This window comes from Sander vitreus, chromosome 8 (assembly GCF_031162955.1).
Source record: "Sander vitreus isolate 19-12246 chromosome 8, sanVit1, whole genome shotgun sequence".
NCBI lineage: Eukaryota > Metazoa > Chordata > Actinopteri > Perciformes > Percidae > Sander > Sander vitreus.
The window spans coordinates 12949550-12977142 of record NC_135862.1 but is presented as its reverse complement, the minus strand read 5'-3'; the positions used below and the strand labels follow the sequence as shown (position 1 = coordinate 12977142).

The 27593-nt window shown below is 42.2% G+C and overlaps 1 protein-coding gene across 10 annotated transcripts; it reads left to right on the top strand.

Annotated features, from left to right (window-relative positions):
* Positions 1 to 2301: 2301 nt before the first annotated feature.
* c2cd5 (C2 calcium dependent domain containing 5) lies at positions 2302 to 27449 on the top strand. 10 transcript variants are annotated; one of them, XM_078256880.1, is made up of 29 exons: positions 2303 to 2829; positions 3314 to 3422; positions 3557 to 3643; positions 3806 to 3977; positions 4077 to 4172; positions 4588 to 4743; positions 4857 to 5094; positions 6977 to 7137; positions 9413 to 9501; positions 12396 to 12504; positions 17470 to 17584; positions 17747 to 17845; positions 17967 to 18078; positions 18207 to 18286; positions 18658 to 18844; positions 19102 to 19266; positions 19856 to 19900; positions 20397 to 20537; positions 20618 to 20681; positions 20829 to 20890; positions 21171 to 21269; positions 21432 to 21521; positions 21637 to 21715; positions 22765 to 22857; positions 23365 to 23397; positions 23708 to 23779; positions 25096 to 25289; positions 25380 to 25526; positions 25720 to 27449. In XM_078256880.1, exons 2-29 carry the CDS (start codon positions 3333 to 3335, stop codon positions 25843 to 25845), a joined length of 3201 nt encoding a protein of 1066 aa, XP_078113006.1. In that variant the 5' UTR covers positions 2303 to 2829; positions 3314 to 3332; the 3' UTR covers positions 25846 to 27449. The 10 variants fall into 10 exon arrangements, with proteins under 10 accessions (XP_078113004.1, XP_078113006.1, XP_078113003.1 ...); XM_078256877.1 differs by having other exon boundaries at positions 23708 to 23809; XM_078256876.1 differs by having other exon boundaries at positions 23678 to 23779.
* The last annotated feature ends 144 nt before the right edge of the window (positions 27450 to 27593 follow it).

The window sequence follows — 27593 nt, the reverse complement described above, 5'->3', positions numbered from 1 at the left end:
ATTGGTCGGTCGCCGCGATTAACGGGAAATCTACACTTTGTTAACTCAACAACTGTACTGACTGACACAATTATCACCTCTGTTGAAAAGGGTGATTTCCTTAGTCTTAAACTAAAATAAAGCATTTGCCTAGTCATTCAAATCCTGGACTGTGAGAGAAATAACTGAAAACACTTGTTTTATACAATATTCACAGTGTATTTGAATATGCTATACATTTGTAATTGTGTGGTCATGTTTGTATGCTTCAGGGTCTAGGCTACATACATGAGTCCCTATAGCTCTATAGTTAACTAGCTTGATTGTTCTTTTTTTGTTTGTGTTTCTCCACAGCAGAGGTCATGTTGCTATATTCAATAACTGTTCTGGTGCTGCTATGTCTGTCATCCACACAATGTGGTGCAACCACTCAGTCACTATAAAACACTTCCTGTAAGAGGCCCAGGGTGCAAAGAAAAGTTCCCATCAAGCATAGCGCACGCATCTGGGAACCATTAATGAATGTACCAAATTGTGTGTCAATCCATCCAGTAGATGTTATGATATTTTATAGGATGAGTGAAAATTTTAAGATGCTAGTGTCCCATCTGATGACCATGTTTTTGAAATGCCTGTATCCTCTTTGATTGTTGTTAATAGAAGTGTCAAAAATTGTAATATGTATTTAAATATGTGTGTATCGGACATACAATCTGCTCAAATTCAGGCCAAGAAGAGCAAGAGGCAACAAGTGATACTGTGAAGAGCACTGCTTCAGTTTTGTCTAAATGAATTACTACTGGGACAAGTGCCCTAGCTGTGTAATACGACCACTGCACAGACTTGAGCAACAACATCAAAGGTTCAACCTGCAACATTCACTCATTCTTCACACCTGTAAATTGTTTTTCAGGGTAACAGACAGGTTGGATTCCCAGCATGCACATAGGGAAGGCAGGCTATGGCCCAGATCACCTGACTTATGTATGTCTTTGGACTGTAGGAACAAACATAAACAAACACCACAGCTGAGATTCAAACCAAGGACATGTCTTTGATGTGAAGTGACAGTGCCAGTGACAGTAACCAATATTTCTCTTATTTCTAACAGGATGTTTACAGGTTTATGTGGGATTACCAGGAAAGCATGTCATAAATGTCTGCTCTGTTATCACTTGCAAGGTGGACAAGTTTTCTTTTCTATCTCTTGGGTTTGCATTGAAAACTGATTCCATTTGCATAGGGCTGAATCACTTTGGGCCATAGCTTGTGTATGTGTGTGTGTGTGTGTGTGTGTGTGTGTGTGTGTGTGTGTGTGTGTGTGTGTGTGTGTGACATGATTCAAGTTTGAATATAATGCAAAAAGAAACTATTGGTTCAATGTTTATTGTATCTTTTTCATCTTTATGGCACATAGCTGTTGTTGGAAAGTGTTGACCTTGATGGTGTCAACCTCCTCTGGCATGCTTCTCTTCTATGGGAGTGATGATATGTTTTGTGGGCCTACATGAACAAAAGCATGTTGTGTTTTAAATAGAGGCAGGTTCAGTGTAGTCTCCTGGTGCATGAGACAGCATGCAACACAACCTTTTTGCATCTATTTTTGGAACACAACTCCATTGTCATCCTCCTGACCCTCTGTAAGTATTTCACATATTGTAACGAACACGGGGCTAGTAACGTTAAACACCTATTTAAGGAAAATTCTAACTTTTAAAATGGGTCCAGGTGAGAGGACATCATTATATTAACACATATAGATGGTCATACATTTGTAACCTAATCATGAGCGATGGCTCCCTCTCTTAATAGTTACAGGGATGACACAGACATTTGTCTTCATAGATATAGACCAAAAATACCCAACTATGGCCTGACTTCCCTCACTGGACAGAGGTGACAAGCTGTTTGCTTTGTGATTTAATTCAGACGAATCCACCTGGTGCATAGTTCAGCATTGGAGTATTTCATGACAAATAAGCCTCAGCCAGCACCTCATTAGAAAGCACTGAAACAATATAAGTGCATTGTGGGATTTTTTGACAATAAGAAAAATGCAAAAAAAACAACAACATACTTATCCATTTCTGTTTACAGTGTAAATAAAAAGTCAAGTGAAACAAAAGGTAAACAATAACATTATTGACCAATAACACTTAACATAACATAACATAACATAACATAACATAGAGACATTATATTTATAACAAAAGGGAAGTAGGCTACTTGCTACTCCAACCAGTGTCACCTGGAAGAGGTTGTTAACATTGCGCATGTCGAAGACAAACCCTAATGCTGCCTTTAGTTAATTTCGGAATACTGTATTTTTGTGTGTACGTAGCTACGTAAGATACAGAGAAACAGATCAAAATCTTCTCTCAGTTATTATTTTATTCATATGTATATATTGTTTTAATGTTTCCAGTGAGGGTAGTTGTTAAAAGGTTTATTTTGGGATTTGTTTCTGACAGGAACATTAGTGTAAAGTTTCACATGGAAGAACGAGTTTACTAGTTGTACTTGAAGGCAGCCATACTAACCCGTGAAAACTCATTCATCATGAACTGTATCAGGCAGGCTAGCCGTTAGCTTTACGCGCTAAACAGTGACATGTGTCTTTCCTAACGTCACTCGTACAGCCGTATCTATTTAGCCGTAATATCAGCTGATGAATATTTCTAAACTCAACGACACTTTCCTGCCTGGTGTACTGGAAACTAACGTTAACGTGTCGTGTTATGGGAGATACACGGAGGTCAGACGAGCGGTGGGCTGTCGACTCAACAGTAACGTAGAAACGTTATTGCTCCGCTGCCGCGTTGACAGCTGTTTGTTGATATTGTAGCAGTGGTAAGGATGATGCTTTTTGCACTGGAAGCAGCAAGATAATATTGTTGTTAGATAGGCGTTGGCTTTGCATTATAATTGTAAAAACATGGCCGATCAGGTAGAGCTAAGGGGATTGACTGCAATGCAGTTAACCTAAGTGGCTTTTCTTGCTAGACTTGGTTTGCTAACATAATCAAGCTAACTGACAGTTGCTGTCGTGTACGTAAACCATAACTTTGAACTAAGGCGATAGGCTATTTATAGTTAAGCTAGAAGCGTTACATTCTAGTTTAGCTGAGGGAAGCTAGCGTAATAGCTAACGATAATGAACATGTAACTTAAGTTATATAAGGGAGGGGGCTCTCCACACTGTCAACAACATATGCCCATGTAGTTAACGTTAAGTGGCCCACTCTTCAGTCTTCACTGTTGTCAGCGTTGATTACAGCAGATGTCAATTTAAAAGCCATTGATACATTTATTATCGTTATTGATTTGTTCACAGATCAACCTAAAAGTGAATCATGCCTGGGAAACTTAAGGTAAAAATTGTGGCAGGGCGCCACTTGCCTGTGATGGACAGAGCCAGTGACCTCACTGATGCTTTTGTAGAGGTGAGCAAAGTCTTTCTTCACATCTATAACAACGTACATTTTACATGTGGTTTCAGTATGGTTGGTACATAATTATTACTCAAAATAGTAAATGAGGCATTTAAAAGATGTGTCTTGTGCCTTTTATTTCCCAGGTTAAGTTTGGAAACACTACTTTCAAAACCGATGTCTTTCCCAAATCCCTCAATCCACAGTGGAACTCAGAATGGTTCAAATTTGAGGTAAAATGCCTGTGAGCTTCTCTTTTAAACATGGCAGGCAGTGGTAGTATTATATTAATACATCACACAATGTGAATTAATTGAATTTCAGTATTCCCAACCTTTCTTACATTCTTGTCTCTGCCCTCTTTTGTCGTCTTGCCCTCTACTCTTGCTGTGTAGGTTGATGATGAGGACTTGCAGGACGAGCCATTGCAGGTCACAGTGTTGGACCACGACACTTACAGTGCTAACGATGCCATAGGGAAAGTTTACATTGACATTGACCCGCTGCTGTGCAGTGAGGCTGCCTCTGTCATCTCTGGCTGGTTTCCCATCTATGATACCATCCATGGTACAAGAATAAACTAATCTGACCATGATAATTGCACTTTTCCCCCTTGTTATGTACCATTCCTTATTATTATGTATTTCTCTCTCTTTTATTTGTTAGGTATTCGAGGGGAGATCAATGTCCTAGTCAAAGTGGAGCTTTTCAATGATTTGAACCGCTTCAGACAGTCCTCCTGTGGGGTCAAATTCTTCTGCAGTATGTCTGACTTGACTTTTGGTTCACAGTTGTTTGTTTGCAGATTAAACATCCATCACAAGACACAATTTGGGTGCATAAAATGCAGATCAACAGTATATAGGGCAATTACCTATGAAGCAATGCATGAATGATGTTTAATTTGAGGACATAATAATGTTGATGTTGTAGGCACAAAGGTCTTGTTCTTATTCAGTCTTATGTGCACCAACAGAAAATGTGTAATTTCCAAGATTAATAAGATTACAAGCTGCATCAGTGCCGATAGTGTCTGCGATCTTTAAACAAGGAATTGTCACTTAAGAATATGTGCTAAAAATTGAATAACAGCTGAAGAGAGGTTTAGAAGAAACTTTTCCTATTTAATCTAAAATCCTTTCACTCTATGTGATGTTTGTCTAATTGTGTATGTTAGCCACATCCATTCCACGGTGCTACAGGGCAGCGATGGTGCACGGGTTTGTGGAGGAACTTGTGGTGAATGAAGATCCAGAGTACCAATGGATCGACCGAATAAGAAGTCCTCGGGCCTCCAATGAGGCCCGTCAGAGGCTCATCTCTCTCATGTCTGGTAAGAAAATTCACGGTGATCCTCTTTTCATGTCGCTGTGGAGGAAGAGGAATTTAGTCCTCCCTGTTCTCCCCCTCTCTTGTTCATGTGGCTGTGTGTTATCCCCTATTTAGGAGAGCTGCAGAGGAAAATAGGGCTTAAGGTACTGGAGATGGGCGGGAATGCGGTGGTGGGCTACTTGCAGTGTTTTGACCTGGAGGGAGAGTCGGGCCTGGTGGTCCGGGCCATAGGTACTGCCTGCACACTGGACAAACTCAGCTCTGGAAGCGCCCCCAACACCAACACACATATGCACCCTAATACAGCCCCTGCTTCCAATGCCTGCAATTCCCCTTCTAAGGATGGAAAGGAGTAAGTATGAACCAACAACACAAGCATGGACCCTCTTTTTAAGTTTCACTGCAAATCTAGTATGTGAGAATGGGGAAAGATGATCGGTGTGCCCATGAGAGGGAGAGCGTGTGGACCAAATTAACTGAATGTTAGTCTGTGTGTAGTCTAGCAGTTACTCCTGTGTGTGTCTCAGAATCTTTGATTCCCCCTTTGTAGTTTGTGTCTATTATGTCACCTGTATTGCATCATAAAACTAACCGCACACAACATATCCTGAGACACACACATGTACAGTACACACACAGCCATCCTCAATCCCGTCCTCCCTAGTCTGCTCTTTTAGACCGCTCTTGCATGGCTTTCTGTTCTGCCTCTGCATGTTTTAGTGCTGCATCTTTTAGTGAATATCTAGCACACATGTTCTGCTCAGCCTCTAAAAGTGTGCTCCTTCACTTTGTTCTGTGTTCCCCACCCTGGCTATTGAGTGTTTAGCTTGTGATTTCATCCAAATACTGGAAGCATACCTACAGTTGAGTGCATGTGTGCCTCTTTTTTTGAATTTATGCAGTGTATCTGTGTGTCAGTGCGTGTGAGATTGTGTGTATCAGGGATATAAACACCTTTTTTGTGATTTTGTAATGGTTCCTCCTGCTCCACATCTAGAGTTTAGCTTGTCCCTGTGCCTATTTAGGCCTTCATCTTGTTTTGCATCCCTGTTGGGCATGTTTGTGTGAGACTGAGCTCTTTAGCTGAGAGCTATGCATGAGTTTCCTGCTGCTTTCACATGCCTTTTAAATGGAAAACAGTGTCAAAGAGAAACTTATTTTTCCTTTTTTGTATCCTTTTACACTCTATTGCAATGTTGTAGTGTTGGTTCTTGTGTGCGTGTCTTTCTCCCTCTCTGGCTCTCTGGCTCTCTGGCTACATTCGGATTGGGGCGTTTCTCACTTGTGTCCAAACGGTTGTCTGTCTTCTTCCTTCTGCGTGCTGACTGGCCCAGGTCCCCCCTTACCCACGGATGCCGCTCCACCCACAACAGCCCAGTGCATTTGGCCTGCAGCTCCCAGAGACTGTCCCAGAACTTCTCTGTCTCTGTTCCCACACTCATCTTCACTGGTACGCAGAGGCAGGGAAGGAAATAGATACAAGAGAAAGAAAAGAAGTAGAGACTGGTGTTTATATGGAACAAGAAAAGTGAATATACTTTTGCTGGAGTCTGGTTGGTTGACAGCCATGTATTAGCAATAAAGCCATTGTGTAGACAGAGGCATCAAAACAAAGAAGGACGGCAGACTCTTATACCTTTGTTAGAGAAAGATCCAACGTTGATACTAGCCTCAAATCCCTCCACCTGTCATGTCTTTTTCCAACAATAGAGGTTGGGCAGTCAGGTTCCCAGTTGCATCCTTCTGCAAGGGCCTGTGATCTCTCTACAGTCCTCTGACCTTTACTTCACTCTAGTGGGACACATGCTTCTGCTTGTCATCCTCAGTTGAATCTGACCTTCTTGTGTTTTGGCATGTTGCTTTCTTCAGTTTAGTGTTTGTGTGTGTGTGTGTGTGTGTGTGTGTGTGTGTGTGTGTGTGTGTGTGTCTGTGTACATTTAATTTCTGTTTATCTGATTTTTGCTTTCCATTCTTGCTTTGTTGTTGTCCAGCCATCCGTAGCACTTCAAACACACCTCACCCAAAGCTAAGAAATCGCACATTAAAACAAGCACCTTCCCACTTAATGGCAGGCATCGCTAACCAACTCCCATATACAGTATGCACACACACACACACACACACACACACACACTCAGAGGCTGAGGTGGCGACTGACGTGTGTGTGTGTGTGTGTGTGTGTGTGTGTGTGTGTGTGTGTGTGTGTGTGTGTGTGTGTCATGTTCTCCTGGCAGGCCGGTATTTGGTGAGGACCTGACCTCGTCCTCCGGCCCGCCAACCCCTTTCAGAGCCCTTCCCACCACCTCCTCCTCTCCTCCCCCCTTCTCTCCCTCCAAGCCATGCAGCCGCCAGTCCTCATCATCAGACACAGACCTCAGTTTGACGCCCAAGACGGGTAAGAACACTTGGCCCCATCCCCCTCTCCCATTCTCATCCCTCCCTTCTCCCTGACCTCATTGTGGTGCTACTCTGGTGGTGGTTTTTGAATTTTTGATCATTTATTTAATACATTATTTTCATGGTTGAGTTTAACATTATTATAAGTTATGTTGTAAATATATATATTTTTGCTGTGTCCCATCCTCGTCTTTGTCCTCAGTGGCCTGGTGTGGCTTCATTTTTCACACTATTATAAAAAGATATTCAAGAGAGCCTTTAATTTGTATAAAATGTGCTTAATTCTGAGAAGACACACCAGATCTCTGTATTAGTTTTCCCCCCTGTTGTTGTGGTCTTTAATAGAAGCATTGTGTCTCATAAGGGTGCTGTTGTTGATCTAAGGTCACTTCTTCATTAGCAGCCATTATGGTTAATCATTGAGGAAAAGGTAAGTTTAGTCAAACCTTGCCTGAAGGACAACTTGAGCACATTTTAACGCAGTTCAGCTATAAACACTGTATAGCATGAAGAACCTGCTGCTCCCGCGACCCCTCAGGAGGGAACCAGCAGTCCCCCAAGCCAGCCTCACTCCTCTTTGCAGCCACTCCTCCCTTTTCTTTTTCACATTTCCTCTTCTCTCTCATCTGTTATCATATTCTCTCCATTTTCCATGCCCCTCATTTTGCCTACAATATCCTCATTTGTGTTAACTTACCTATCCTTATCCTTTGCATACCTCCTTTCTGTAGTTCGGTTTCCAGACCTCTGAATGGCCTCCCACATCTCCGATTTGTTCTGCGATTGAAATGGGTCTGGTGTTGTTCCCACTGTATCATGTGTGCTCATAAGTTTATGAACCCATGCTAAAGTTGACTTAAAAGAGGAATAAAAAAAAAAAATCATCTTTTGGAAATTGATCTTAATGTCTTAATTACATTTTGTTTTGGAAAAATCCAACACTCAAGGACTTAAGGACACTCATTTTCTTTGTGAATGAATAATGTATGTATGTTAAATTCCCATAGAGGCAGGCAGATTTTTATTTTTAAAGGCCAGTTATTAATCTAGAGATTGGCATGGTTTTACTTCAGTTAGCCTAATAGCTGGTTCGATTTGCATTAAGAGTTGATTTTATGGAAAGGACCCCATGCCAATCTCTAGGTATGGTGAAGGGTATGTGATGATGTGGGTCTATTTTAATTCCAAAGGCCAAGGGATTTATCAGGATGCCCCTGTATTTGCCCACTAGTTGGAGAAGCAGTCACCCAATCAGAACTTTGTAAGCTTGCTAGCTAAATCCATGATTAATGCCGACAATCGTTGCAGAGATTGCAGAGTCAACAACATTACGGCTAACAGGAACACAGTATCGTGCTTAATGAATGAAGTCAAACAATATGGCAATTTAGTCTCTCTCTACACTACTGTTCACTTTCTCCCCGTCACATCCTTCTTCCCCTCCTTGGTCGTTGTGCTTCTGACCACTCTCCTCATTGCACTGCCTGTCAATTCTCAATATATCTGTGTTTCTCTTTGCACCCTTCATCTTTTTTTCTGCTGTATAGTGGAGACAGTGAGAAGCAGGTCTGGGATCTTCCTCTGCCCCAGCTCCCCCACCCTCTCCACGAACACTTTGTCCCTTTCTGGCTCTGGCTTAGTGGGCTGTGGTCATGGCTCTGCCCCTAGAGCCACCACCCCGCCCCCTCCCCCTCCTCCATCCCCTCATACACTGTCTTGCTGAGAAAGAGCGTGTCCTTCACTGAGGACCTGCTGCTGGCAGCCTCTGGTATAGTAGGCCTGCTGTGTGTCATCAAGTAACAACCTTCCAATAGTGTAGTGTTGGCACCTTTCTTGTATATTGGGTCAACAGCAGGACTGTTCAGATTGACTTGACTGGTGTTCTCCAAAACAAATAACTCAACATGCATGGTGCATCTGCCCAGAGCTCATTGTGATGCAACAGTACTGACTGATAGTCCTGAGTCCTACTCAGGATTCTCCTACTCCAGCATGTGGTTTGTTTATCAGGCATACTCAAACCTTATTCTAGGTCCAGTATTTATGCCTGAATAAGATACAATGTTAAGAGTAGGCTAGTCTTAGCATGAGGATAAAGCAGGTTTATTGACTGTTCTCAGTCTAAGGTGTTGTGTGCAATTCCAGCTGTTGCTTTCACTTGGTTTGTCATAATAACATTAATACTGCAATGTAGTAATCAACTGACTGTTTGACTGGCTCTTTAGTCCATTGACCTGTGTGTTGAAAGTGACAAAACTCTCCTCTGTGGTCAGGAATGGGCAGTGGGGGCAGCGTCGGGAAGGAGGCAGGGCCTCTGAAGACCCTGCTCAGACAGCAGACGCAGACGGCTCTCGAGCAGAGGGTACGATGACTCAATGCTCACATATGCTTATAAATGTGTTTACCTACTCACGCTATATGCAGACATTTGAGACTGAAATGCACTGCAAAACACAAGTCAAAGTGTGCAGTTTCACTGAATTTCACATACACATATATGGTGTTTTGTTTCAGGCTGGGCCTTAATTGACTTGCTGCATAACTGCAATGAAACACAGAAAAATAAAAATATAACACTTTTTTTTTTCGACCCTCAAGGGGCAACACAAGACCAAGCAGCGAGCTAGGCGTGGCATTTTTGACAGTTAATGCTTTGACATCCAGTTTGCGTTGCGTATCAGCTAGAGATGCACAGATTACAACTTTCTAGGCCAATTCCGATTTCTAATTTTCTTTGAGTTAGGCCAGCCGATACCGATTTTAGCCCATTCCGATTTCAATTTTTCTAATCACTTTACAGCACACACAAATATTTATTTTCTATCTTTTCTTTAATAGAACATTTTACACAGAACATAGAACATTTTTGAACAGATAATGGATCACTATAAAATAGAACTATATAAATTACTCCTGGTGTGGGAAATTCACACACATCTAAAGTGCAAAGTTAGAACCATTTCCTTCTTTTCACATCAAATATCCAACTAAAAAAATGTGATTTTGGTTTTTGGTGTCGTCCCTCCACGCTCTACTTTTTCCTTGCAGGTGTTGCATATTGCAAACTTGTTATCTTCTGCACACACGCTGAAGAATTTCCAAACAGCTGACATGTTGTAGGTTAATTCACGAGGTTCCCTACATGTGCGAGAATAGTGCGGATACGCGCTTCACACCGCGAGCGGTTATGCGCGACACACGGCTGAAAAGTTGAGAGAAAGGAAAAAGAGACTGTGCTGTCGCGTCCGTGTGTGCGTGCATCCTTGAGAACTGTAACTCGTATAACTTATGTTGTCAGTTAATTGTAGCATTGACCGGCATGAAATCGGCATATGTCAGACTGACCTGCCGGTCATGGCCGAGCACGTGAAAACCGGCCAATTCCGGTCACCAGCCGGTCTATCGGTGCATTTCTAGTATCAGCCTCAGATGTCTGCACATAGGGTCAGACAGTTACTCTGTGTCGCACACTATTCACACAGCTGCATTCTTTGTGAAAGATCACTAATTTACACTTAAGTCTTTAATTGGGAGTGGGTCTATGTAAGAGCAAGTAATGTTCCCTTTCTCTGTCCTCTTGACCATTTGTGCTACTCAGGGAGCTTCCTCCTCTGGTTTATTGTTAAACGCCAGGGTATGTCCCATCAGTCTCTCTCTCTCTCTCTCTCTCTCTCTCTCTCTCTCTCTCTCTCTCTCTCTCTCTCTCCACCATTTCCCCTAACATCCTGACCAGCTGATGGCCACCACTAAGTCTGAATCAACTCCTAACCAGTCCTTCCTCTGCTGTTTGTAGATTTCAGTGGGGCAGGCTGACCTGAGCAACATAGCAGTGGGTCCTTGTGTGACCCCTGTTGTGTGTTTGCTTGGCACCCACCGCACTCTAAAAGGTTCAAACATGTTAGGCGGAGGGCTGGAGGCTAGGAGTTGTGTTCCCTTCAAGTTTGAAGGGGTGTGTGACTGTGCGTGTGTGTGCCATCTGGATACTCATGTCAAACATCTCCCTCCTTTCTGACTTCGTTTCCTGAGTCTGATTTGGTTTCCCTGCGTCAACAACGGGAATGAGCACGTTCACCTCATCACCTCATCCTTTCCTCCTTGCTACGAGTGGGAGGAGCTGTCAGTCAAATTAGTAGCTATCTTTCTTGCTGGAGTACTTGACAAGAAATAAACGTATCAGTAGTCCCAGCAGATTTTTTTTTTCTCCCCACGAAAGCCATTCATCACATATACCTGCATGGTTGGAAATCAAACGTCCTTTCAGATTTTCTGTAAGGTGGTCATCACTTCATCCAAGGATGAATACCAAAATGCTAACAGGCAGTCCAAGTATTTCCAGCTCCTCTTGTGAGTGACTGTATGGATTTGCATTCAAATTTTTTGACTGGAAGCAGAGGACCAGCTATTACGTTGGTTGACAGAAAAGCATCTAAAACAGAGGCCTGATCCTCAGCCGGGGCCTTGTGTGTGTGTGTGTGTGTGTGTGTGTGTGTGTGTGTGTGTGTTTGTTCTTCACTTTCAACTCCAAACCTAATTGATGCATTTGTATAGATTTGTAAGGATTGAATTAATCACTAAATCAGTGACACAAAATATGTAGGCTTTACTGAAAACACATTTTCCCAATCACTTCCAGATCTATTTGAAATGCTCTCACGTTTGTGTCTACAAGTGTAGGCTGGAATGCAGCGGGTGGGGACTCCTCAGGGGTAAACTTTGCATGGGGGACACACCATCACAGTCAATCCTTGCTGCATGCTGCCACTTTTCCAAAGTAAAACTGTAGCAGTATTATAACCCATGTCTACACATGTCAGTTAATCTTTAATCAATACATTTTTACAATATGCCCAGAGAGAGAGAATTAAATCTAAAGTGTGCAGTTTTTAATATGTTTTGAAGATATTAATTCTTGTGCCTGTAGCTGCTGTTAAAAACATTTGACTTCTCTGTTTTTACATATAATTAGTTGTTGTTTTTGAAGCCATATAAAACATATTGTCCTGTATTACAAAGTACTGATATGTAGTTCCTAAAATAATATTTTGTAACATGTTTTCCACCTAGCCAAAACAGGACATGGGACAATAGAAACGGTCAACACTGATGTTAGACCTTAAGTCAAGAAAAATACCATAAAATCTAATAAAATGCTGGAATCATTGAGAGGCCACTTAATATGATTAGCAAAAATACATTGGAAAAGTCCAGAGTGTGTTTTCCCTTACTGTAATTGACCCTGCTGTTTTCTACCGGCAGGAGTTCCCCTTCTTCACCTTGACGTCTTTCCCACCTGGTTTTCTGCTTCATGTCGGTGGAGTGGTCAGCGCCCGCTCTGTCAAACTACTGGACCGTATACACAACCCTGGTGAGTGCAGCGCACACAAACACACACAATGTCCTAATGTAGCTTGCCCATTGTCCTGTGGAACGATATAAGTGAGCTCCTCTATTGACTTACAATGTTGTGTGGGTGTCCGGTCTTGTTGAAACTGGCTGTTAGTTAATGCTGCCCATTATCCATTTGTGTTGAACAGTTTTCCCATGTATGGTCCCAACCTGTTTGATTGTTTAGAGAAATCATGTAGAAAATCCTAAAGCAGGTGAAAGCTGTTCCTGGATACACTTATAGATTGCAGCTTTGTAGCCTTTTGATGGAAATAAAGTTAGCATAGGCTATGATCAGCTATTTCAAAACGTTTCATGGATAGGGGCAACTTTCACCTAGTGGTTTGACTGACTGGCTTTGTGTAATGTATTGTGCGTGCGTGTGCCCTAGTTGCTGTGTAATTGTGTGCTGCTCCCTGGAGGTGAGGTGTAATAGTGGTGCATGGCTCCAGTCTGTTGCCTGCTGCTTCTGTTGTCTGGTGTTTTTGGCTGCAGGTGGCGCTGCTGTGGTGAGGTACTGGGGTGTTTTATATATACTCTTGAGTTTCCAAAAAGGCTTCTTCCATCTCTGGGTTGAAATCCTTATGTTTTATTTCCTTTTTGTAAACTTTATTTAATGAGATTTATATTGATGACGATAAGACATTTGCTCTTTAAACAAGTACCTGTCTGTTAAAGGTGTTGGACTATCTGAGTCCACTCTGCAGCCTCAGTAATTTTGCCCTTTGACCGCTCTGACTCAAGGATGTCTGAGAATTTAGGGAGAGGGGAGTGCTGATGAATGTCGGCTGGGTTAGGATAAGCAGGGTTCTTTTCAGAGATGGACAGGGGAACCAATATAAGACCCCAAAAATTATTATAGTAACAATCTGCAAAAAGGTCTAGACATGCAATAATTCAAATTTCATGTCTAAACTAGTGTAAATGGAATAGTTTTCACATTGTTTTCACACAGTTTTTTCTGATCCAAATTGCAGGTTGAACTCGGAAAACCATTCTGAAAAGAGCCCTGTTCACTGTTGCTATGCCTTGACTATATCAACTACAGAGCACCATCAAAGGTACCCTGTGGAGCTTTTGACCCCAAGTAGCACTATGGAGCAATGTTTTTACAAGTTTGTCCATGTTCAGTTTATATTGTGGACAATGGCGCACATGCGCTAGCATGCGGAAAATGCGATACATTGACCATTGGTGGCAGTAACGTGCAACAATTTAAAATGTTAAAACTTTTAAGGCTTTTATGAGGAAGGTGTGTTAGACCTACTGGACACACAAGATACACACAACTCAGTTGTTTACAAGAAAACTCCACAGGGCACCTTTTTAAATTTAGAAAGTATACTATATTAGACTTCAACTGCATGTCCCTTTTTTTGTACTATTATAGCTTCTCTTCTTCTTAAATCTTTTTAAAATGTTTGGCTCAATCTGTAGCTTTTACTCATCTCTATTCTTCTTTTTTCCTCGTCAGTCTTCTTTCGAGATTGTGTTAGCAGGCCTGAATATAGTTTGTCTTTGCATAGCGACTGTGAAGTGCTGTCTGTCTTTGCATAGTGACTGCGGGGTGCTGCTGTTGTGCTGTGCTTGTTTGTTAGACTGTCTCTTCTTTTCTTTTTCTCTCTTTCCTGTACTAACGGTGTGTTCTGGCCCAGCCTTGGGTAACACACGCTCATACAAACTGCTAGACTGGAATAGTGTCACTGCAGGTATTTCCCCCCTTTTACTGCTCTCACCCACAGGAGTGATGGCAGCTCAGTGAAGTTAAACCTGTACTCTCTTAGCATGCACCCAACACTGACATTAAACTAACATAGACCAGCTAGCATAAATATCCACAAACAAATTCAACATTAGCTGGATAGTGTATCGCTGAAAATTGATCAATTTGGTGAGCTGCCATTCTCCTCCTCTCTAATCTGTGTGAGTGTGTGCTGAGCTGAGTTGAGCATGCGCTGTGTCCCCCCCACCCCATCCAGCCTGGCCTGCCCCCCCCCCTCCCCCTACCCAGCTCATCCCGCTGCACAGAAGAGCTACAGCTCTTCCCTAACATTGTCCCAGCGGCAGGGTTTACGCTAGACTTTTTTTTTTTTTGGACAGCCAATATAGTTTGGTTATTATAGTATAGTATAGTATAGTTAGTTATAGCTGTCCATAAGCTGTCAAGCCAGACCCACATCAAGGTGTTGGGTCTGGGAACTCACCATTGGCAGGGCTCAATCCAAGGGGCGGGATAAACAGTTGTCTTTCAAATTCCCTCTGCACTCATAACCAACCAGAGCAACGCTAGTTGATAGATTAAACTTTTGCCGTATCCGGTCGGCAAAACTCCAAACACATCTTCCTTTTTTAAGAATGACTTCAGTGCTTAACTCCAAGTCTTCCAGAGTCGCGGCCAAAGCCGATTCGAAAGACCGTTGTTCGCCAGCAGCAGCAGCCGTCTTCTTTGTTTTCAGGTAGCAGGGAATTCACGTGGAACCGTCGCAACTCTTCCGTCCTTATGTTAAGCCCGCCCACCAGCTCTATACACGACGTGATTGGCCTGACCAGAATTTGTTTTTTCCAGCTCGCAAGCCAATGGAGAGTTGCTAGACTGACCCTGGCTGCAAATTACATTTGCTGCCACTAGGGTGCGTCTAGATTTCTAGGCTAAATATAGTCGTTAATATTCCAGAATTCCTGCCATATAGAACAACTACCGGACACGTTTTAAATAGCCATATACTACATTTAAACATCAATGACACACAAAAAATACAAACCCCATGATCCAAGTTCCAACTACAAGTGTATTTTAAGAAGTCAGCAGAATGATCTCTTCACAAACTTTGTGCACTGAGTATATAGGCTACTGTACAACAATAAAATAAAACAAATAGCCTTGCTATTAGGTTTGGGTGATATGTAAATTTTTTCAACTGGCCACCGTCAGCCCAGCAGCTGGGACTGCTGATATATTCGTTCAGGTGTGTGTATGGCGGCATCGACAACCCCCCTCCTCTGTAAGCTGCAAGACTTGTCCAAGCGGCGTGTTCGCTTTTGTTCCACAAGCTCTCTTAGCTTTTTGAGTCTATAAACTCACAAACTGCCAAGAAACAATATTCCTACACCTATTTTCCTTATGAAACAGAAAAATACAACGTAACTTTACACCTTCTGATTTCAAGTTTCTATAGCCCCATTTTCACCTGGTATTCAAATCCGATTTGAGTGATACGATTACAAGTGGACAGCTCTAAGTACAGGTGTGAATGCACCCAGGACTCACCGAACTAAGCCTTGTTAACTCATGGTAAATCACACTTCAGTTAAACTCAAATAAAACTCACCCGCTTTTCCAACAATCACCACATGTTTTTGGCTGAAATATATCCTTAATTCACAGAGTAAGATGTGAAAGTAAAAGCTGGCATATGCCGGCTATCGTAAACCCTGCCCAGCGCTGTTCTAACGCTTCCTGAATCAGCATCGTGGTCAAACCTGTCTAGACCAGAGGAGGTTTAGGAGGTTTACTCTGTGACAAAGAGCCATTGACCAGGCATGTGCATCCCTGACTCACTGGGCCGTATTCATACAGAGAGAGAGAGAGAGAGAGAGAGAGAGAGAGAGATGAATGGATGCATGGAAGGCAGGTTGATTTGATGGGTGGCAGTTGAGGAAAATTAAAAAATGGATTTGGGATGGATAATAGGGATGGAAGGAAAGATATGAGCTTGGGGAATGGAAGAAGTTTGATATCACTCAGTATTCTCTTACATAAAAACTAGACTAGATTTGATGGACTCTGGTGAATGAATATGGCCCTTCTCTGCCCATGAGCGTGCACATGGTCATGAGTGTGCACGTGGTGAGCCTGTGCCTGTGTGACATGCTGCTTCTGGTTTAAAGGAACCCACCTCGTGGCCCTGATGCCTGGCCATCAGTCATTATTCTTCATCTCTTCAGTTGATCTCCCATTCTTTTCCCCTCATCCATTCTCACCCAGAAGCTCAGTTTCTTTTCTTTATTTTTTTTTTTTTTTTTTTTGGGGGGGGGGTTCCATCAGCATGTGGCCCTCTTAAGGAGTCATGGGGTGCGGCTCAATACTCTAATGTAGCTTCCTTCACGTATTCTTTGCTCAGTAATCCAGAAATGAGTGAGAAATAAACTCACAACTGGCAGCGATTAGGCTCTCATGAACAATGTTAATAAAACAGATGTGGTATTGCAGCAATGCCTCATGAGACTATTGAAACACACCCATGGTTTAGCCTACAGTAAGTATGATGAAGGCTCAATTCCTTTGAATTTAAAACCTTTGTCACCAGGGTTAAACACATCAGGCTCAGGGTCTTCTATTTAATTACTCTTTTACCAGCCAGCAAGATTTTCTCTCTAAAACCTCCACAGCCAAAACATACCTAACAGCTGGTGACCGGATCTCTCACCTGTGTCCTTTCTGTTGGTGTGGCTGACTGGAAGGAGACATAAGGAAGCGAGACAATATGTTTTATATAATGTGCATTTAAGGAATGCCAGTGAGAACACACACACTTAACCTAACCATTGACTTTGCCTTCATCATCATCATCCTCAAATTCTCATTTCATCATTCTAATTGTCACTTTGTTTCACAAACTGATATTTGGTTTTGGCTTGCTTTGATACACCATTTAATTAATGTATCATCAGCAAATACAAAGTGTACTTTTTGATGTCTGTTTGTTTTCTGGTAAATCAAAGCAATCAGATTAGATACAAACTTGCCAGATGTCATGTTAGAGTGGTTGTACTTGTCAGGCAGTCTTTTTTTTTTTTTATCTAACTACGTTGACAACAGTTTGTTAGGGTTAGCGTTAACTCATCATTAGCTAGACTTCAGTGTTCAGTGAGGGTTTTGATAAATAATTTAGCCAATTAGAATTTTTTGTGAAAGCTGTCCGATTCAGAATTTTGTGTTTTCCAGATGAGCCAGAGACTCGCGACGCCTGGTGGGAGGAGATTCGCCAGGAGATCAAATCTCATGCCAAAGCTCTTGGTTGCCATGGTGTTGTGGGGTACAGCGAGAGCACTAGCATCTGGTATGTAGTAGGACATACACACATGGTAAAATATGACCCTTTTATCTTTTTTTCAACTGCCATAAATGCCATGTTTATGTTTATAAACATAAGGTTTCATGTCCTGATCTCGTCCTCTCCCCTTCCTTTCGCTCTTGATCTGTCCATCTCCCCTCAACACAGTGAGGAGGTGTGTATCCTTTCAGCATCAGGCACAGCAGCCATCCTGAATCCTCGGTATATGCGTGAAGGCTGCCTAGACATCGGAATCACAGACCACAGGTTGTTATGATTCAGAGACTGAGCAAACTGATTGTAAATCCTTGTATGTGTACAGTTTATGTCAGCACAGATTAGATTGAGCTATGGAGGCTGATACCAGATGGTGTGTGTTGTTCGCCAGGTTTGAGGAGCCGTCTCCCCCGAGCTGTGGCTTTTGCCACATCCCGTATGATGAGCTCAACATGCCCTTTCCGGCCCAGCTCACCTACTGTTACCACTGCAGGCGACAAAAGGTCTCATATATATGTTCTTGTTTGCCTAAATCAAAGACTCCTACATGTTAAACATATCTTTGGTTGTCCAAAAGTATGAATGCAGTTTAGTATGAATTTATTATAATAATTGTTGTGTTTTTTTCAAGGTTCCTGATGTGCTGTTCACAACAATCAACCTGCCACAAGAAGCAGCTGTCACAGGGAAGGGCTGCCTTATCCAGGCCAGGTAAAACACCTCACAGTTAAATGGCTTCAAGCCCTTTTGAAATGATTGCCAACACTGAGAAGAAACACAACAAATCAAGCCAAATCAGATCATAAAGAAATGTAGCTCTAAGTTCAGTAGCAACAGAGACATTTCAACAGTACCAGGATTTATACAATAATATAGGTAAGATTTAGGGCAGTGAAATGTATAGCAAAGGGGAGAGTACTTCAAACATAAAGTTAAATCCCTCTGATTCAGCAATCACACCCGTGTTATCTGAGAATATTTCCCAAGTGGCAGCATGTAGGCTAAACACACGTACCAAAATGGAGCCTCACATCAAAGACATTGATCAAAGTGAGTTAATGCAAGTGTTTAATGTCTTCTAGGCTGTGTCGTCTAAAAAAGAAGGCCCAGGGTGAAGTGAATGCGACGGCCATCTCCAACCTGCTGCCTTTCATGGAGTATGAGCTGCACACTCAGCTGATGAACAAGCTGAAGCTGCGGAGCATGAACGCTCTGTTTGGCTTACACATACAGATCAGTGTCGGAGAGAACATGCTTCTGGGTCTGGCTGTAGGTTGACATTTTAGGTTAACAGCTTAATCACCGATACATGTGCTTGCTGCAACTCTTTAATGTGTGTGTGTGTGTGTGTGTGTGTGTGTGTGTGTGTGTGTGTGTGTGTGTGTGTGTGTGTGTGTGTGTGTGTGTGTGTGTGTGTGTGTGTGTGTGTGTGTGTGTGTGTGTGTGTGTGTGTGTGTGTGTGTGTGTGTGTGTGTGTGTGTGTGTGTGTGTGTGTGTGTGTGTGTGTGTGTGTGTGTGTTTTTCAGTCTGCTACAGGAGTGTACCTTACAGCCTTGCCGGCACCAGGGGGCATCCAGATTGCGGGAAAGACTCCTGGTGACCTGAGCAATGAGCACCACATCCTCACCATCCAGAAAAGGATTAATGACACCATAGCCAAGAACAAAGAGCTCTATCAAATAAACCCTCCGGTGAGATACACATGCATGGACAGTAAATTAATCCATGGAAGACCAGCTTTGTGATTACGTCTGCAAATTATCCCCTAGTATGCCAGGTTTCCACTGCTAAGTAGGTTTCTGCAGTGTTTCATTTCAACACTACAGTAGCCAGGGTGTCATGAGGGTGGTAGCCTACAGCCCATGGCATAGTCAATGTGAAAACCTTTAGCACAAAAGTAAATAGAAAGCTTTGGGAACGTGTTTCAACTAAAAACATTTAAAATAGTGTTCAGATGTGTTGGAAACTTAGCATTAATTTACCTGTATTTTAGGTCAGTTGTATGTGGTTTTTAAGGCTTTGATGTCAGATGTCAGAATAATATCTACAGTTTATGGTCATTATATACTTAGGAATTGTGCCTGGCACATACAGTGTTATATCAAGTTAATAAAGCTTTATTTTAAACAATAAGTGGAGTGATTGTTTTACACAAACTTGTTGTTGCTATGATTATCTCTTTTCTAGTGTTAATATCATGTACGTAATCATACATTATATATAGTCTGTTCTTGTGAATCATGATAAACTTACCCCTCTTGTCTCTCTCTGGTCATAAAGAAATTATTTGCCCTGGACCCTGAGGTGTTCTGCGGCATAAACATGGTACTGAGCACGGCAACTTTTAGCTGTGAGACACAGCAAAGCATGACAAATATTTCACTATATTAATCACAATATTACACCACCTTTACTATAACTGTATAACCGCTCTTAACTTGGAACGTTTGGGAGCAGGTGGATGTGTAACCCACTCCAGAGTCACCTCTCGAGGGCAACCCACTGTAGACTCATTGTATCTGTGTTAATGTACTCTTATTATGGCCATCTACCCTGCCCATTCACACTCACCTGTGTATGTTTTTATGGTGTGTGTGTTTTCGCCCACTCCTTACCCTTCCAGATCCATATTCAAATTAACATCAGCCAAATGTGTGTGTGATGCTGCGACTCATTGGGTACTTGAGTGAGTGTGAGCATGTGATGTGTTATTAACATAGACTTTCTACTGGCTGTAGTCTGGGCACATGTGGCTGCTGTGGTGTTCTGGTGTGCACTTTGACATCCCGTCTGCTCAGGTCTTGTGTCCATTTGCTTGCAGGAGCTGACAGAGGAAGTGGTGGGTTCTCCGATTCCTGAGCCGAGGCAACGATCCAGACTTTTCCGCTCCCACTCAGAAAGCTCAGATGAGCTGTCAGAACTGGACCTCTCCCATGGCAAGAAGGATGCCTTTGTCTTGGAGGTGTGTATCTATAAAAAGAAACCCATTTATATGCAACTATTTCCATAGACAAGTATAACCATTTGCAGTCATTTCCATAGATTGATGATACTGATGCTGTGGAGGACATTCACTCCCTCCTCACTGATGCTCCTACCCCCACAGGTATACTCTATCTACTCACTCCACAGCAATGATTATGCACTGCACATGCTCAAGTCAGTTATCTCCTGATTGGGTCGAGGCTCTTACAAATGTCATTATGTCTCTGCTTCATCATCCATGTTGCCATTTCCACTTTCATATCTTCAGGTTTCTACAGCTGCAACACTGAGATCATGCCTGGGATTTACAGCTGGACGTCAGGAGTTCAGGTTACTCTTCATAATAAAGTGTTACTTCCTTCACAGTTTACAGCAAACCTTCTGTTTTCTTCACCAAACACAATTTTGGGGTGTCTTTTTCATGCACGTACTTTGTGCCACTGTGCATACATGGTATTTTTTAACCAGTAGAGGCATCTGCATATCCAGCATAAGTACAGTTTGAACATAAATATCGAAAAATCTGTCAGTAAGGCAGGGTACTGTACTTTAAGAAATGAAGCCCCTTTTTTGTTTGTTTATGCTATGTGTTTCTGTTACTGTCTTGCAGATGTTTACATCTGTGAGGGTCTTTAGGTTGAGTAATGCCAATCTTACTAACCAAGGCTTGAACAAGATCTTCACTGACCTATGTGAGAATCTGCTAAAGGTAAGAAGCCATTATAGAGTACATACACTACAGTTGGTAATTACACCATATGTGTTGCAATGCTTATCCTTTGTAATGGGAATGTAACACACTGTTTAAAATGGTTCTTGCAGAGGTTGTGTTTTAAAGGAGTTACAAGTTAATTAATTGTGTTTGTTTCAGAGTTTCTACTTCAAGTTGCGCTCTATGATCCCCTGCTGTCTGTGTCAGCTCAACTTCGCTGTAGCAGTGCCAGAAGAAGAACTTATACAGGTGAGAGGTTTTGGGCCAGCTCTGATTTGTGACACTGCAAACAAAATAAAATTGATGAGTCAAATGAAAAAGTTTCTCATATCTACTACTGTACCTCTGCCTGTCTGCCTCCCAGGTCGCTGTGACAGCAGTTGCCATGACGTTTGACAAAGACCAGGCTCAGGAAAAGCCAGCAGACAACTCCACCACCAAAGGTCTGTCTGGTTAAAGGAGATTATTTATGCTGTTGGGCAAATTTCTACTGACCCAAAGTCAGAAGCTCATTATTACATTCACCATAGCTTCGCTCAATTTCTGGATCTGTGGCTTCAGTTGCAACTCTGCTCAAATGTAGGGAATCACATATTTGACAGCACTGAGGTTTTATTATATTAAACTTGTTAGTCTAATGTTAACAGCTTTTTTAAGCAATGTGTTGTATTTGTTGCTAGTCAAATTTGAGTGATGTGTCATTTACAAAATATAGGTTAATTAGACAAGCCATCTACTGTCTATTTGGACACATTTAAAGGTCCCATGACATGGTCCTCTTTGGATGCTTTTATATGGACCTTAGTGGTCCCCTAATACTGTATCTGAAGTCTCTTTCGCGAAATTCAGCCTTGGTGCAGAATTACAGCCACTACGAGCCAGTCCCACAATGAGCTTTCCTTAGTATGTGGGGGTGTGGCCATGACCAACTGCCACTTTGATTGTTTGCAAGCCATGATGTCTCTCTCTCATGGGTGGGCCAAATTCTCTGGGCGGGCAAAGCAGAGAAAAGGGAGGTAACCTTGCTCCTTATGACCTCATAAGGAAGAGGTTCCAAATCGGCCCATCTGAGCTTTCATTTTCTCAAAGGCAGAGCAGGATACCCAGGGCTCGGTTTACACCCATCGCCATTTCTAGCCACTGGGGGACCATATGCAGGCTGGGGGAACTCATATTAATGTTAAAAAACCTCATAAAGTGAAATTGTCATGCCATGGGACCTTTTTAAAGCTGTATCTTTGAGCAGAGCTGCTACTTGATCCCTCAGTCATGTAGCTTCTGAGCTAAGCTAGGCTAATGAACTGCTTGCAGAAACATAAAAAGGATGTTAAGAGTTTGTCTCAGTAGTAGTGAAGTAGGAGAACAGAACTATCCATTTTAAAGACCACAGTACTCTAAACAGTGTAACACATTTAAGAAATAACACTTATGTTGTGTTTTGTATTTGAGATCAGGCTAAAGTCCCTGAGTGATGCTATGTGCTTCTTTTCAGGAGGCAGTGAGACTGAAGAGCAGCTGCAGTTTCCCATGGAGTTATGTGCAGATGCGTCATCCGCCAACACTCAGCCATCATCCAAAATCTCAGGTAGCTTTTAACCTTTTTTTTAATTGCTCCCTTACCTCCTCCTCTTCCCTGCTTCACTAAAAGGCATTGCCCATCTCCTTCACTAACAACTTTAGGTACAGTCTCTTTACTCACACCAGCTGCAAAACTCTGCCAAAATCAGCTGGTTATGGTTCTTTCACCAGGTAAATAAACAGTGACATGTCACAGTCCAGTGTGTTCTGTTTTGATGTGAACTTGAGACTAGATGACCGTGTGATGTCTAGATGAGATGTCAAGCTCCTAAAGTAGCGTGTCTTACTTTTCGTTCACATTAAATGAACGCCATAAGAAGAGCAAGCAGCTAGCTCCATCTGTAGCAAGTTCTGACTATAGATGGGTAGCATTTTGATGTACAAAACATTTAGATTGGGAGATGAAACCTAAGTAACACATGCTGTGTAAGCCTTGTGGCAAGGGATTGATCATGAACCCTTTTCGTTCCCTGCCAAGTACAAAGGTAGACTTGTGTCTGTATGTGTGTGACAGGTGTCCCAGAGAGTACCAACGTCTCATCCAGAGGTGAGCCCCCTTCCCCTCAACCATCTCTCCCTGCTCCCAAAACTACTACACTGCCCTGTTTTGACTTTCCATCCTTTTGTCGCGGACAGAGTTATCCTGCACCACTTCCAAACCTCACCCACTTTTGTTCTTTTCTGTTCGTTTGTTCATTTTTTGTGTACTGTTTTTTTTTTTTTCCTCTCTTTTTGTTGTTGCGTTTGTGTATGTTTGCGTATGTTTGTGTGTGTGTGTGTGTGTGTGTGTGGGTGTGGGTGTGTGTGTGTGTGTGTGTTCTCTCCAGCTGCCTCCGTTGATTACGGTTCCTTTGCAGACAGATGCAGCACCTGGCTAGAGCTGCTTAGGCTGAAAGCTCACACCATAAGACGAGGATCAGTTAAGACAAGTAGGAGGACACAGTCTCTAGCACACTCTGGTGATCATACCCACAAATACAGAACACAGTTTCACAAGCGATCCCACATATACACACACACACACACACACACACACACACACACATCCGTGCTCGCATACGCTCACACACCCCTCCATGCATGCCGCTGGGGGGCGGAGCATCGTAAATCAAGCACCAGCTTTTTATCTAGAGTGTGAACGTTGAAGCCCCGCCCCTCAGAGGGATCCGCAATCAGCAGCTTGGCTTTGAAATGCCTGTAGCCGTGGCAACCATGATGACAAATTAATAGGATGTAAAAAATAAAATAAAACTGCATTGAGCGTACTTGTACTTGTCTAGATATGAAAGGGTTAGATGAGTTGCAGTAATTTGATGACAATTACTGTAAGAATTCCTTTGATTTTTCTCTGTGTTTACAATCGTGAATGTACTTAAGCTGAGAAGACATCCCATGATTTGAGGATGTACTGTACACATAAAAATTTAAACATAACGTGGTAGAAATCAAGGTGGGGTGGGTGGGTGGGGGGCAATGCTTTTCTGCTAGATCTGGTGTGATTTTCAGTCCTGTGCACAATAATAGTAAACTACAATCTAATGTATGGCTCTGAAGGTTCCTGGTTTGATGGATGTAAGCCACATCAGGTAAATTTGCAGACAATAATGGAGCATCTTTCACACTCTGGCTCGTGTACATGTGCCCAGCTCAGCTCATAGCTGTCTCTGTCCATCTCCATTTCTCAAGCCTCTTTCACAAATGCAAACAGATTCAATCAATCAATATTCTCTCATGTACTTCACTGTACTGCAAATAATGTATTCACACTCATACACAGCTGTGCCCAGGTCTGTCTGTCTGTCTGCAGACACTGTTTAACTGTCTTGTCTGTTTGCTTCAACTGCATGATATGCATGGCAGCGCACGCTTTCCAAGTGATTGTCTTGGCACAACACATCCACACCACAGCATGTCAGGTCACACGTGTTTCTAACACACACACACACACACACACACACACACACACACACACACACACACACAGAAAACTGACATACTCGCAGATAAGAGCACACACTTGTTACTCCTGCTGTAAAAACACTATCAGGGTTGCAGTTTTTGCACGTACATTTCACATTCACATTTCTTTCTGCTTTAAAGTTCATATCTGCTTTTGTTTTTCCACTATTTTTGAGTGTTTTCTGGTATTTCCATTCCCTTTCGTCTTTTTTCCACCTCCCCTCCTCTTGTTTTCTTTTCATGTCTCGCTCTTTTGGACCTCCACTTGCTCTCTCTGAACCTGCAGTCTCATCTTTGGAGCACTGCAGTCCGCTGCCTGAGGGACGTTCCCGCTCGCTGCACTCCAACCGCTCGTTCAGGGGCAGTCCAGTCACCGTGGTGAAGATGACGCCGCTCTCCTTCCTCCCCGGGACACGCATCATTAAATACCTTGGGATCATCAACATGTTTTTTATCAGAGAGACAACATCATTACGGGAGGTACAACAGCAAGAACACATGCACAGGCCCCAGGATCTTAGGCAAAGTGTAGACATACCTGTACACATGAAATGTGTTTGTCCTCTGCAGGAAGGTGGTGTCAGTGGCTTCCTCCATACATTCATAGCAGAGGTGTTTGCGATGGTTCGAGCCCATGTAGCAGCCCTGGGTGGAAATGCAGTGGTGTCCTACAGCATGAAAGAGTGTATGTTAATGGAAAATCCAAACAAGAACCAGGTACTCACACACACACACACACACACACACACACACACACACACACACACACACACACACACACACACAAAGTATTTACCTGTTACAGTCCATTTTTACATGAAAGCACAATGAACTACCCTCTGCATCCTTAGACCTTTACAGTTATTAGTGTCCTTATGGTTTAATCTTCTTGTCTTTGTTCCTCCTCAAGGCTCAGTGTCTCATTAATGTGAGTGGTGATGCTGTCATCTGTGTCAGGGAAACGGACCAGGAGCCCAATCCCTCAATGGCAAATATCGGACAGACCTGCGCTAGCGGAACAGATGGGGCTACATGACAGTGAAACACAGAGCTTCACTTTGTCTGCAGGACACACTATCTAAGTAAATATGCTCGCTAAGTCTAGCCCGTCCAAATTTGAGTCATTTATGTCTGCCTTAAAACTGTAAAAGATCCAAAGGTTTGGACAGAGGTAATAAAGAACAAGTACTCACACACTCAAAGCATGCAGTCTGGATTAATATGGAAGTACAGGATGTGTCTCTGTGTTTTTCTATGTTTAAAGAGAGCATTTGTGCTGGAGATACTAATGTAGCTCAACGTCAAAGGACCCCTCTGCATCTAACTTCTGCTTATGTGTTACATCCATCCATATTTGGGGTCACCCAGAGCTACAGTATGTTGGCCATTCCTTTGTGTGGGCACAAGTGATGCTTGAGGCAGCTATGACTAATTTGTCCATCCATAGCTCACAGCTCAGCTCATTAAATGGCCATGTCAAAAGGGACACAGTTGTATACCATCAGATAGTCAGATTCTCATTCAGTGTTAGGCTCTGTTTTGAGTAACTTTCAGATTAAAGGCCCACCTGCTCATTTCGGAGTGGCCACAAAATGACTGCAAGTATTTAAATTTTCAAAAGCTGGTGCTCTTCCTCAAAATAGAAAATTCTCACTAGAATGGAAATTTTGAAACTAGAATCGAAACAATCCTGTGATGCCATTTTGTTAAAATGATCTGTTAGTTGGTGTCCAGTTTTATGTCTAAATTAGATTTTTTTAAATGTTTTTGTTGATGGATAATCTTCCTAATTACTGTCACAGTATTGCTCACAATCAGTTTCCTACAGATAATCAAATTTCTTCATAAAGTGTCAAATAATGGTGTCATCTATAAAAAAAAAACAGGCCAGGATTACTGGCTTATGCACGTATTTTTGTAGGGCAAGAATTTTCCTTTTAGGACAGTGATTACCCTCTATTCCAGTGACTATTTTATAAATTAAAACTAATGTATTAGAATTTGTATTGCTTCATCTTAAAATGGTCAAATCAAATAGCAAAATTATGTGTATGCCTTTTTATTTACTGTGATTGGTATAATGTGGCCCTTTGGGGTCTAACAACAGGGATGTTTCATAGGATAAAGTATTTGGGCTCCTTCTGACTGAATTTGCAGTGTGTACTGAAGCAACTCTTGCTTCACTTGCAGCTCTAGGATCAGTTCCTCTTGTTGATGCTTCTTGCTGTCAGTGTCAGATTTCACATACCGTTGTCAAGCTTCATCACTGCTGCTTTGGCACTCGTATTCTGAATATTAATCTTGCTACTGATCTGTCCATGTTGACATTCATGTCCAATGCTGGAAAAAAAAACACTGTATAAATGTTCTTTAAAATCAGATTTTAGTATTTTTGTAACATAAAATGTATGGAACCTGCTCATTTTGCCTGTGCAATGGATTCCTGATATTTTGACTCAATGGTCTGAGAATTAGTGGCACTCTAATCTGTTTGTGATCAGTTTAATATATTTGTGTCTAAAACTTGAATGTACATAGATGCTTTTGCTTTCTGACTAGCAGCATGCAGACCCCGTTTTTATTGCTATGAATCTGTATGCATGTCTGGTATGTCTTGCAAAATAAACTCAGTCAAACCAAGATGCATGTGTTTGATCATCATCTTTGATAAGTGAGCATACTCTTCTTTCGGGAATAAAGTAGAAATTGATATAATACTGTAGGCCCACTGCTATTCAATGCCCAGTTTAGGTTTTGTCAGCTGTATTTGAACCACGGGAATAT

Excerpts from the sequence above, each read along its gene's own strand:
- c2cd5 (XM_078256875.1), top strand. The coding sequence starts at position 3,333 with ATGCCTGGGAAACTTAAGGTAAAAATTGTGGCAGGGCGCCACTTGCCT. Across the intron at positions 20,538-20,617 it reads AGGATGCCTTTGTCTTGGAG|ATTGATGATACTGATGCTGT; the intron begins GTGTGTATCTAT and ends TCATTTCCATAG. Across the intron at positions 25,527-25,719 it reads AAAATCCAAACAAGAACCAG|GCTCAGTGTCTCATTAATGT; the intron begins GTACTCACACAC and ends TTCCTCCTCAAG.